The 12,728-nt window shown below is 41.7% G+C and overlaps 1 protein-coding gene across 4 annotated transcripts in view; it reads right to left on the reverse strand.

Annotated features, from left to right (window-relative positions):
* LOC115465597 (protocadherin Fat 4-like) overlaps window positions 1-12,728 on the reverse strand; it is a 204,670-nt gene that overhangs the window by 128,457 nt on the left and 63,485 nt on the right. For all 4 annotated transcript variants that reach the window (XM_030196179.1, XM_030196180.1, XM_030196178.1 and 1 more), the window contains 3 exons: window positions 10,065-10,278; window positions 6,381-6,539; window positions 3,458-3,609 (listed from right to left, as the gene is read on the reverse strand). In XM_030196179.1, the coding sequence (XP_030052039.1) occupies window positions 3,458-3,609; window positions 6,381-6,539; window positions 10,065-10,278 (525 nt within the window). The remainder of the gene's footprint in view (window positions 1-3,457; window positions 3,610-6,380; window positions 6,540-10,064; window positions 10,279-12,728) is intronic.

Raw genomic sequence — 12,728 nt, forward strand, 5'->3', positions numbered from 1 at the left:
TTTCTAAATTAGCAGTTAGAGGACAATTCTATAACAGGTTGCCTACTAAAGGCCTTGCTTTTTGTGCCTATTTTAAGCTGATTCTATAAAGAAAAAGTAGGCACCTATTTTTCTTAGCGCAAATGGCAGAAAATGCATCTATATTTAAAATGGGATCACTTACACAAGCCCTATAACTGGTGTAAATGACCATGTCTAGATGTTAGCCAAAACATACACAAATTATAGCATTCTCTAATGTATTTATTTATTCATTCATGACATTTATACCCCACATTAGCCCAAAAGAGACTCAAGATCAAAGTGGCTTACAAACAAACAATAAAGTGAATAAAACATAATAATGTACACAATATAATGCAAATTACAATAAGTTCAAGAAGCATATTTGTATGCTCCACTCATGTGCACAACCAGCAGCAAAGTATGCGCCATCAAATCATGGTGTGTCCTTTGCCACTAATTGGGATTATATAAAAGAGGTCATTTGCTCATGTATTTGGCCACTTTCCTATATAAATGGCTAGAATACCACCATTTTCAAATATTCCAGTTGCCTAAAACTAGGTGGTTCCTTATAAAGCTACCTCCTTAGTGACTGCAGATCATAAAGAATCCAAGAGATGGAAGAGGGAGTGAGGTTGGAAAACTATTTTCTACCTACCTCGTTGTGACCTAACATTTTTATTCACTGTATTCCTCTTATTTCCATGCTCACTGCAAATTTAAACTTTACTGGAGGAATTCTGCACAACATTTTTGAAAATTCTGCACATGATATTTAAAAAGACTGTAAAACTTCTGCATTGATTATTAGATCTCTCCCCACACCGGTGACACACTCAGCTTTTGCTCCTCCTCCCCCCAAAACCAAGGGTGCACTCTCACCTTGCTCTGCCCCCTCCCACCATCCCCATGAAACACTGTCATCTTACTGTGTTCTCCCACCCTCCCAATGGCACACTGTCACCTTGCTCTGCTGCCCCCCCCCCCCCCCGCATGGCAAATAGGTTTCTTCTTCCTCCTCTGCTGGCTTACACCCAACTGTTCAGGTAAACCACACGGAATCTCTACATCCCCGCAGTTCATCTAAGCAGTTGGGTGTAAGCCAGCAAAGGAGGGGGAGGAGGAGGAGGAGGAAGTAACCTGTTGTGCAGCAGTTCACGTCCTCCTCCTCCTCCTGCCAGGTGATCTGTGTGGGGAAGTGGGAGGGGGGGGGGGGAGAGAGAGAGCACAAGGACAGATCCGATGGTGGCATCTTGGCAGACTTTGGAACAAGAAGTGCATTGCTTGCTGGGTGAGGGATTCTGCACAAATTCTGCACTGTGCAGTTGCACATAATTCCCCCAGGAGTAACAGCAGAAAAGCTGTGATTGTAGATGTGACTGGGTCTAGAAGCAACAAGGTGTGACAAGCTATACCACTGTTCTTTGATAGCATTGTGCCTCAAACACATTGTGAATGTGCCAAGAGTCTCATGTCATCAATCGTCTGAGAGTACCAAGTAAAGTAGATTCTGGAGTGCCTTCCTGTGGTTATAATGGATTTTTTTTTTTTTTAAATCTTTTGAGGCTAGAATTTTACTTGTACCACTATGCAGGGAAAACTGTGTGAGCTAGAAGCATCTATGATCTGCAGCAGGGGTTCCTTCACTTTATAACACACTGGTTGAGGCAGGGGAATGAGGAAACTTAACCCTATTTAAGTCCTTTTCATCCAATAAGATTATATCATGGGTGGAGGCAAGGGTGCTGAGGCTTTTTCCCTTTCACATTTATTGTACTCCATGAGAATAAATATAGTGTTTAAAGTTCAAAGTACTTTCTATGTTTAATTGCAAAAACTTTGCACAAGTTGAGGGCGGAATCAGCAATAATGATATTGGTAGCTCCTTTTGGGCCAAGGCAACTTTGGTTCCCTTCTCTAGTGGAGCTGGTGGTGACACGGCCATGGAAACTGCCGAACAGAAAGCTGTTAATTGACACAGGCTTGGGGAAAATGTTGCATCCAAAACTTAGGGTCTTTAGTTTTAAAAGAATTCTAATTTTGGAACTCTTGATTTATATTACTGTATTCATTTTGGAACACTTGAGTTATATTACTGTATCCTTCGTTAAAAAAAAGATTATTGTTCAAGAATGTTGTCAGATTTGAGAATTGTTGACTTGTTGTATATATGTTAATAAACATGAGGTTCTTTAACTTGCCACCTCCTCCTTTTTTTACGACTTGCAAGGAGTATGAAATATATGAGGTGCAACCCTCAGCTTGGAAGTCTTCATCGGTGTAGCTTTGGATCTTACTGTCCATGGAGAAAATAAAGTTGCTTACCTGTAACACTTGTTCTCTGTGGACAGAACGATCCTAAGCCACACTCGCCCACTCACTCCCTCCCTGGTTGAATTTCCTCAGTAAAATGTGCTTGGGACAGACTAATGACCTTAATAGAGTGGGGTTCTAAGGAGGTGAGTGCAAGAGGGGTGGAAGCTTCATTTAAATTGGAGCTAGGAGATGAGATCCGACTGCGCTAGCTTGGATGATGTCATCATCAGTGTGGCTTAGGATCCTTCTGTCCATGGAGAACAAATATTACAGGTAAGCAACTTTATTATATTCAGTGGCACTGCCCTGTTTAGTGCCACTGAATATAGGTGGCTGGGACACTGAGCGTGGTTTAAGCGTATCAGAATATTGATCCACATTTTTTTAAATTAGTAATTTTACATAATTTGCTTAAGCTAATGGAAAATAATTTATCCCACACAGATGCTTACTCCTGCACATGATTATCTGACTTATTCAGACAGGTCACCAATTTATGCTTTATTTATTTATTTGCTGCACTTGTATCCCACATTTTCCCACCTATTTGCAGGCTCAATGTGGCTTACAAAATGATATAGCAACATGTACACATTATAGGATAAGAACTTCAGACTATAGATACAGATGGGTATATAGAATATCATAGCAATCATATTAACGGAATAATAATTTTACAATTATTACAAATAAGAGTGCATAAGTAAATCATATTGGATTGGAAGTGGGTTGAAAGATCAACATAACATAACATAATGATATCAGGACAAGTTATAATATTCAGTCGTGAGGATGTAATTAGGATGAACAGATAGGACGGGTTCCTTAATAGTTGTGATTGGAATAATTAGGAAGTCAGATCGTTATGGGGTATCTTTATTGTACGCCTTTATGAATAAGTAGGTCTTTAATAACTTTCGGAAGGTTGTCAGGTCATGTGTTGTTTTTATGGCGATCGGTAATTCATTCATTCTTTTTAATACTTTTATGTCCATGAGTAGGCCTGATCTTCGTCTGGAGATTTCCTTAATTAATTATTTTTGAAGAAACTATGCTTTGGGTAAATACGGTGCTCTTTAAATACCAATACAAACAAAGAACCAAGACACCCACCATAAAGTACAAAAGTAGGTACCTTGACAGACGTTGAAAGAGGGGGGACACCAGCATCAGTGGCAGACACCGTCAGAGAATGATGCACTACAGTGCTAAGTTTTGGTAGGTGTTTTGTTAGAATGATCTGTCCTTTTGCACTTGAAATTTCAAACAAGCTCTCCAGATTTCCATCTGAAGAAAGAAGGAAAAAACATGTTCCCATATAGAAATAAAGAACTTAACTTCCAATATTTTCTGTTCCATATTGCCAAATAATATTATATTATAGGATATGCAGGGGGTGTTTTCTTTTTCTTTTCATTTACTTGGTGGGTTTTACAATGATGTTTTCTTAATTTCATTTTATAGTTTTACTGTGTGATAAATGGTTCTAAGATGCACGTGAAGGACAATTTTATAACAGGTCACCTGGGATTGGAGGTCAAGATGATACCTATTTTATAAAGGCACATAGACACATTTATCTTTATAAAATACTAAACTGGTTCTCAAAGGTCTAACTGTCTTACCAATAGAGCTGTACCAAATAACATACTTTATTATTTGGCTGAATATGAATAATGAAAAATATTATTCGACTAAATATGAATAATGCGCATTGAGCTTTAACATAGCAAATAACAAAAGAAGCAACATGAAGGATTTACCACAATAGAGTCCCAGATTATTTGTATTTGAATGACTATTCAGCTGAATAGAAATAATGTCGGGGCACTGCCTGGGGCTGAATCAAATCGAATATGAATATTTGATTCGATTCAGCCCCAAGCAGTTATGAATATTCAGTACAGCCCTACAGTTTATTACACAGGTACTGGATAACATATATCACATGAGTTGATGTATGAGTAGTAGTAAAACATTTCAAGCAATAAAATTGTCCTTCTACTGGGTTCAGAAAGAGGGGCATAATCAAATGGGGTGCCCAAGTTTTCCTGAGGGAATCCTCGCAGGACGTCCCGCGAAGGGGTGGGAAAACCCTTATTATTGAAACAAGATGGACGGCCATCTTTCATTTCGATAATACGGTTGGGGAAACCTAAATCTCAACATTTAGGGCGACCTTAGAGATGGTCGGCATAAATGTTGAGATGGTCGACCTTAGAGATGGTCGTCCCTGGTTTTCAGTGATAATGGAAACCGAGGACGCCCATCTCAAAAACAACCAAATCCAACTCATTTGGTCGTGGGAGGAACCATTATTCGTAGTGCACTGGTCCCCCTGACATGCCAGGATACCAACCGGGCACCCTAGAGGGCACTGCAGTGGACTAACTGATGCACTAACTGAACGGAAAAAGCCCTTCCCTTACCGATCCCTTAGCGATTTGGAAAGGAATGGGCATGCATGAAAGAAATCGCATGCAAATGAGCTGCTCACTGTTAGCTCATTGCACACGATTTCCTTCCTAAGGAGGGGAAGCCAGTGCAGAGCAGCCAAGCATTATGCGTGGCTGCTCTGCACATGCCAAAGACTGCTTCATACATGCAGACAAGCTGCGTGTATAATAGCCGTCTACAACCTTAAATACATTGCCATCTACAACCTTAGAAAAATACAAGTCCAGGTGAAAATGTCCAAGTGCTCGCCAGGGACGTCTTTTTTTTTTTTTTAGAGTATGGGTGAAGGACGTCCTTCGCTATGCCTCCATCCCTGCGATGGCAGTTGAGGACGTACAAAATGTGGATGTTTCTGTGAGAAGGACGTCCATACCTTTGCTATGCCTCCGACACCGCCTTTATTTATTTGGATTTTGGATCATAAGTAGCAGCAGTGGGATTTGAACTGGCCACCTCTGGATTGCAAGACCAGTGCTCTAACCACTACACACATAGTGACTGCTTGGTGCACACCAAGTGCCAATTTGCATAGGAAGAAATAAATAAATAATTCATCCAGGTGTTATGGATGCACACCAAATCTGAAATTACCCCCAGGAAAGTGCGCTAGCCTGACAGTAGTCTCATTTTGGTGTGCACTACATGCGCGTAGAGTCTACTGCAGCTTAGAAAAAGGGTCCCTTTGGGTCTTCTGCAAATGATGTTTCTGGTCATGCGACCAGGAGCTTCTGTCAGTTGTGTCTCAGGGAGCAACAGGTCAGAATGTGCTCTAATTTACCTAGATAGAGAGGAGAGCAGTGCAATCAGGTACAAAATATCTCATCCTTTAAGTACTTCTCCACAGATGCAGACACAGGTGGGTGGAAGCAAAGCAATCAAGCAGCCTGGAAGCCAGGCAGAGAGAGAGAGCAGACACAGGTGCATGAAAGCAAAGCAATTAAGGAGCCTGCAACCACCGCTCTCTGAACAAACCCAGAGAAGAACTACACACACATGGCTCAGGGCAGTGCCAGTCATGTGTGCATGTCGATGGGACCCCGCACAGCCTAAGGACGCCACTTGCGTTGAGGACATGACAACTAGTTCCGATTTGAAGAAGGATTTCTAAAGAATTGCTACCCCTCCTCCTCTTTTCTTTATTCTGGTGAGGTGTGAGATTTTATAATCTGGTGGTCAGAGGTCATTGATTACTGGGTTAGTCCAAGAATGAAGCCAGGTTTTGGTGATGAGTAGCAATCCTAGCTGCTCTTCAATAATCCAATCTCTAATAGTTTCAGTTTTATTGATAACTGATCGTGTGTTTATGTTTACTGGGATTGGTAAATGTTCTCCTTCATTCTTGTCTACACAATGAACACTCAGTAACTGATGTTTGGTGAAAGGTTTCTTTCTGATCCAATTTGATAAGTGGCCTATGTCCCTTGATTCTCGTGTGTGGGAATCAGGGTTTGTAGTAGCCTGCTAGTAGCCTGCATTGCTTTTGAATCAGCAATCTAATTATTACACCACCTAGGTTGGTGTCCGGAAAAATCTAAAACTGGGATTTTAAACTTAGTAAAAGGACCCCTTAATATTTGCAATATCTGTGATAGATATGGCACCTGTTATGTTGTAGTAGATTCCTTCATCAAACTCTTTGTTTTCATCTGTTGCATTGAGATCCACTACTAGAATGCCAGCTGTTGAAGTGTCTTCTAGGATCATGTGGTATGAAGGAGGATTAAATTTAGGACCTTCTTCATTTACATTTTCCACAATAACTAAATATAAAAAAAACAAAGAATGAAATGTAAAAATTGAATTTTTAGTCAAACTTTTAAAACACTCTACATGCTTTTCCATACTTTTGTATGGCATCAGTAAGATATACAGTTTAAGCTCAGCTCAGAACATTTACCAGCTTATTTTCGAAAGAGAAAAACGCCTATAGTGCGACCTAAATCGGGAGATAGACGTTTGTCTCGCAAAGGCGCCCAAATCGGTATAATCGAAAGCCGATTTTGGGCGTTTCCAACTGCACTCCATCACGGAAACGAATAAAGTTGACCGGGGCGTGTCGGAGGCGGAACTGGGGCGTGGTTATCAGCCGAGGAGAGATGGGCGTCTTTAGCTGATAATCGAAAAAAAAAAGGCGTTTTTACCGTGATTTTGGGTCACTTTTTTTTTACCCTTTTTTTTCACGAACAAGTCCCAAAAAAGTGCCCCAACTGCCCAGATGACCATTGGAGGGAATCGGGGATGACCTCCCTGGACTCCCCCAGTGGTCACCAACCCCCTCCCACCAAAAAACCCCCCACTTTAAAAACTTTTTTCCCAGCCTGTATGCCAGCCTCAAATGCCGTACCCACCTCCATGACAGCAGAATGTGTTCGATCCTGTCACAGCCTTTCCCTGGGTCAGATGTGGCTCTCGGGTGCAGTACAGGGTTACATCAGCATTGCATTGTGGTGGGTGTAGTGTATTGGGCTCCATGATTTCATTAGCTTGTGTTACAGTCTCACAATGTTGGTAGTTGGTAGGCTTTTCTCCCTTGGTGCTTTTCCCCCTGCCTACTAGGTCAGAGTGTGCCCTGTTGTGTTTCCTGTTGTAGTCCATGCGGTAGTGGCCATTTTTGTAAGACAGTTTTAGTTCCCTTTCCTGTGTTAGCCACGTTAGACAACTTAGTTCTTCCCTTGAATGTGGCTGAATGAGGGCATTGTACAGCATTCTGCCAGCTCTGACCTACTGCTCATCTCAGTACCAGGGAGACTCGTTGCCAGTGGGGCACAACCTTTGATCTGCAGTTAACTGTGAGTAAAGGCGGTTATTCCAATAAAGGACGTTTTCGTAGAGATTAGTCTTCAGGTGTCAACTGGTGTGCCAAGGTTATATAGCAGCAACCAGTCCTAGAGGCCTGCGTGTATGCAGGTCCCTGGAGCACTTTTAGTGGGTACCGCAGTGCACTTCAGCCAGGTGGCCCCAGGCCCATCCCCCCCCACCTGTAACACTTGTGCTGGTAAATGGGAGGCCTCCAAAACCCACTGTACCCACATGTAGGTGCCCCCTTCACCCCTAAGAGCTATGGTAGTGTTGTACATTTGTGGGTTTTGGGGGAGGGGGGTTGGGTGTTCAGCACCCTTGGTAAGGGAGCTATGCATGTGGGAGCTTTTTCTGAAGTCCACCGCACTGACGTAGGGTGCCCAGTTGGTGTCCTGGCATATCAGGGGGGTGAGTGTACTACAAATCGTGGCCCCTCCCACGACCAAATGGCTCGGATTAGGACGTTTTTGAGCTGGGCGTTTTTAGTTTCCATTATCGCTAAAAAAAACAAACGCCCAGCGCAAAAACGTCCATTTTTTCGAAAATACAGTTCGGCCCACCCCTTCACGGACCCGTTCTCGGAGATAAACGCCCATGGAGATAGGCATTTCCGTTCGATTATGCCCCTCTTAGCCTTAAATGGAGGGAGTTAATGAATTGGGAAAACCAGAATCAGCTCAATCTGTTTGGAAGCCTTATTATCTCCAAGAAAGAAAGTCTGTCTAGGTTGAAAGCGAAAGTACTGAAAAGAACCATAGTGACACAATCTATAGCATTTACAGTCAATAACCCTAGAATTTGAAGTAGATAGCCTAGATTGAGGCTTTGGTTTATTCTCCAGTAATCTTTGAGACTTTGATTTGCCTAAATCCTTTACCAGTTCTGAAGATCTTAACTGAATAATAATCTACTCCTGAAGTGGAGCCTGCTAAGTTTAGCATCTGAAGTTGAGTCAGCAGACTAATTTCTTAGCAAAAAGAATGCATCTAGCTGAAACTGAAAGAAACATACTCCTTGCAGATCATAAGAACATCTGTGATGTAAGCTACCCTTGCCTCTGATCTGTTCCTCTACAGAATTCCCGCACCCAACAAAGATAAGCCTCAGAAACATAGGTACTGTAAATAGCAGCTTGAAGCCCCAGAGCTGAAACTTCAAAGGTTTTTTTTTAAGGATAGATTCCAGAATCCTATTCTCTAAATCCTTTAGTGCTGAACCATCTTCCACAGGAATAGTATTTCTCTTATTATTTGCTGACAAATCAGTCTCAGCAAGTACAGAAATAGAGTTACATGAAGCTGCTGGTTCCCCTGAGAACGTTAGAGCAAAAATGCATTGTGTAATATTAAAAAAAATTCCAGAGAGAAAGGAAACTCCAAAGGAGTGAACTGAGTATAAAAAATGAGGCAAAGGTGCACTGAGAGGTTGTTTATGCAGGCCACGCTGCTCTAATACCTCTTCAATTGGGTCAGCCACTGAATCAGACTGAGGGGAAGATGGGCCTATTTGGAAGAAACTGAGAATCCTGCTGCTTATCAGAAGCCAAAACCCAACTGGCAGATCTGAGCAGGAAGTAAGTGCATTTTGGTAAGTGGAATACTTATCCTCAATCCTATGGTGACTGCCAGAGTGGAGCAGCATTTTGCTCCCACCCAGCAAATAAAGAAAAATATCTCACTTGCCTGAATCTGTTGTCTATGCATGAGATCTTTCTGTGGCTAAATGAAAACAAAAAATGAAAGTACTGAGGAAAACAAGAGGAATGGGAGGTGGAGAGAGACTCCGACTCTTTTAAGTAATCCCTCAATGAGAAATAAATTTCTCTCAGCCAATTTTTTCCTTTCTCTTTTTCAACCCCTTATCTATCTCTAGTAGGAGCCAGTTCTTCTACTAGTCTAGAAGCTCTTTAGATAGTCCAGTAACTGTATGGGTAGCCAGTCACTAGTCCAGAAGCTGGAGACAGAAAAATACTGAGGGGCTATCAAGGCACAGTGCTCTTATTGGGAAAATCTCTCAGGACTTGTTCTGTCTTTATCTGCTGGTTGACAGGAATAGCCCACAGCTTCTGGACTAGTCTGGTAAGGACGATAAGGAATGTACATTTATTCTGGGTAGAAGGCAGAAGAAGGAATATCAAAAATTCAAGTATTTCTTTTTTGGGGGGAGGGTGGTTCAATAAATATTTCTATTTAAAGAGTCACGCATTCATAATAAAACAACCAACAAACTCATAACACAGTTTGTTTTTTATCTCAACATTTTACCCCTTTACAGAACCCCTCTCCCCAAAACTACACCAACCCTCAAGAATTTTCAAGTATATGTATAGGTACATTTTAAGCTGGAAAATATTTTTTCTTGATAACTTTTTATTAACTTTGACAAGTTTCCAGATCACTTTTTACAAATGCCAGACTATCAAATGTACTCCAGGAATGACAATATACAGGCTGACTTTCAATTCTATAAATGTACATGGTGCACACCTGTGATAGTTACAGTGTCCTGGAAGTGAGGTTCCCCTGGGTTGAAAGCTTTCACCACAATGGAATGTTGGGTGGCTGTTTCATAGTCTAGAGGCTGTAAAGTCATGATGTTTCCTGAAAGCTCTCCAATGTTAAAGAAAGACGGCGCTTCTATTGAGTAGTGAATAATAGCATTGTAATGTACATCTTTGTCTGTTGCTGTCAATCTTAGAATCTAGATAAAAAAAAGCAAAGGTTTAGGAAAGACTTGTTAACAAAATAGAATAAAAAATATGAATTTATTCCAAAAATATATTACATTTCTTGATAACAGATTGATTAGGATTAAGAAAGCGGTACATAGGACCATAGAAATTCCTGTGGATAAAGCATTTTCCCCCCTAATTTCTATATAGTGCCAAGCTGTGGCAAAAGGGGACTTGCGCTGACGTCGGCGCATGTTTTTCATGCACGCTGAATCCCCCTTTTACTGTAGCGGGTAAAAGGGAAATCTCTCTTTCCTGCAGGAAATGGCCATGCGGCAAGTAAAGCACTTGCCACGGTGCCATTTCAGGGGGGGGAGCCTTTACCGCCAACCATTGAGGTGGTGGTAGTAAGGCTTTCTCACACTAACCTGGCGGTAACCGGGTAGCACACAGCACTGCCGGGTACACGCCGGTGCTACAAAAATAAATATTTTTTGTAGCACCGGATATGACGGCATGCTAGGAGTAGAAAGTACCGCCAGGCTGCTGCGGTAGCCAGGCGGTACGTCCTGTTTAGCGAGTGGTAAGCCCGCATTGGGCTTACTGCCACTTAGTAAAAGGGACCCTCAGTGCCTAATTTTTGACATTAAAATGGAAGTTAAGTGCCAAATTAGAGGTAAAAGGCAGTTAGGAGGATAACAGTATTTAGGTGCTATTCTATAAGGTTGCACCTAAATGCTTTAGTGTATAACAGCAAGGGGGGACATGCATATGGGAAAGGCATGGGCAAGCCACACATATGAAAAACTTATAGAATATTGTAAGCTACATGAATAAGTGTCAACATTCAGGCGCTAACCTTTGCATCTGTCTTTTATATGGCGCAAGTGATAGTGTCTAAATGTTTGCATGCAAATGCCAACTTACACTCTTATTCTAGAATGGAATCTGGGCACCCAGCTGCCTTTATAGAATAATATCTTAGCACACAGATTTTTGGTGCCTTTTAGGGCCCTTTATAGAATTGCTCCCTTAGGGGCAAATTTACAACTGGGTTATACTGATATTCAATGAAACAGTTGGTGGTTAGAAAAATAAAAGCTGTTTATTTACAAGTAACTAGTGAAAACACCAGTGACTACAAATTATATACAATCATATGAGAATGCAAAATAATGACAAAGATGTTCTCATATCAGAAAAATTAGTTCAGAGTAAATGCACATTAAACCCTAAGGGGCCCTTTTACTAAGCCATGTAGGTTCCTACGCGCTCAATGCACGTCAATTTTGAGTTCCTGCCTGGCTACCACGTGGCCCTTGCGGTAATTTCATTTTTGATGTGCGTTTTTTTATTTTCTGGTGCGCGGCAGAAACTGGGCAGTAATCATCATTCTACATATGTAGACAATTTCTGCACGGTTAATGCGCAAGACCTTACCGCTAAGTCAATGGCTGGCGGTAAGGTCTCAGACCCAAAATGGACCTGCGCCAATTTTTATTTCGCTGCACGTTCATTTTCAGCAAAAATTTTAAAAAGACCTTTTTTACAGGTGTGCTAAAAATGGATCTGCGTGCGCCAAAACACGCACCTACACTAGCGCAGCTCACATTTTGGCGCACCTTAGTGAAAAGACCCCTAAGGTAGGCCTCTAATCCGGCCTCTTATCTTAAACCATTAGCAATAGCACAGAGACGTATACAGTGAGCGTAGATGGGGCACCAAATGATCAGCAGTATGCAGAAGATCTCCAGACAAGTCTCAGTAAAGCAGTGCAGAGTGGGTGGCTGGTATAAAACCTGAATGATGGCAGATCAGGTCAGATGGAAAGAACAGTTCTTTTCCGTTGGTTTCCAGCATCTATTTATACAGTTCTGGTGAAGGACAAAATCCTTGAAACTGGCAAGCTGCTCCCCATGTCCTGGATCATCCGACCTGGAGAATTATTGCAAAGTCATGGAGCATCAGCAGACTGCAACTCTAGGGTCTCAGCTCCAGATGGTCTAGTCATATGAACCCTGATCTTGCCTTTATTGACACGTTGTCTATCAAACCAGTCTTGTTTGTTTCTGATGTTATGATTTGAAGAATCACAATATTGTCCCATTTACGTCATTTTGGAGGGTCAACTTGACCATGAGTCATTGTTCCAATAAACAATACACAGGTATTGTCACAGCTGCCCAGCTATTGCATTAGCCAATTGGCAGGCCTTGCCAAATCAGGCAGATCTTACACCATATCTATAGACTGTAGTGCAATATTGCAAAGAAGTTTTCATTAGCCAAACTCTGAATTGTAGCACCATATATTGTAATACTATAGAGTACTGCTATATAGTGCTACGTAGGGGATGTTATCCCTACAGGCTATGTGACCCCGGGTGCCATACTGCACTGTAGCATCAATTTGAGGCATGGAACCCAAGCTCCCTTGGGACTAGCAAAATGATTTCCCTCAAACACAACGTGGAAGCAAT

The sequence above is a fragment of the Microcaecilia unicolor genome, chromosome 3 (assembly GCF_901765095.1).
Source record: "Microcaecilia unicolor chromosome 3, aMicUni1.1, whole genome shotgun sequence".
Taxonomy (NCBI): Eukaryota; Metazoa; Chordata; class Amphibia; order Gymnophiona; family Siphonopidae; genus Microcaecilia; species Microcaecilia unicolor.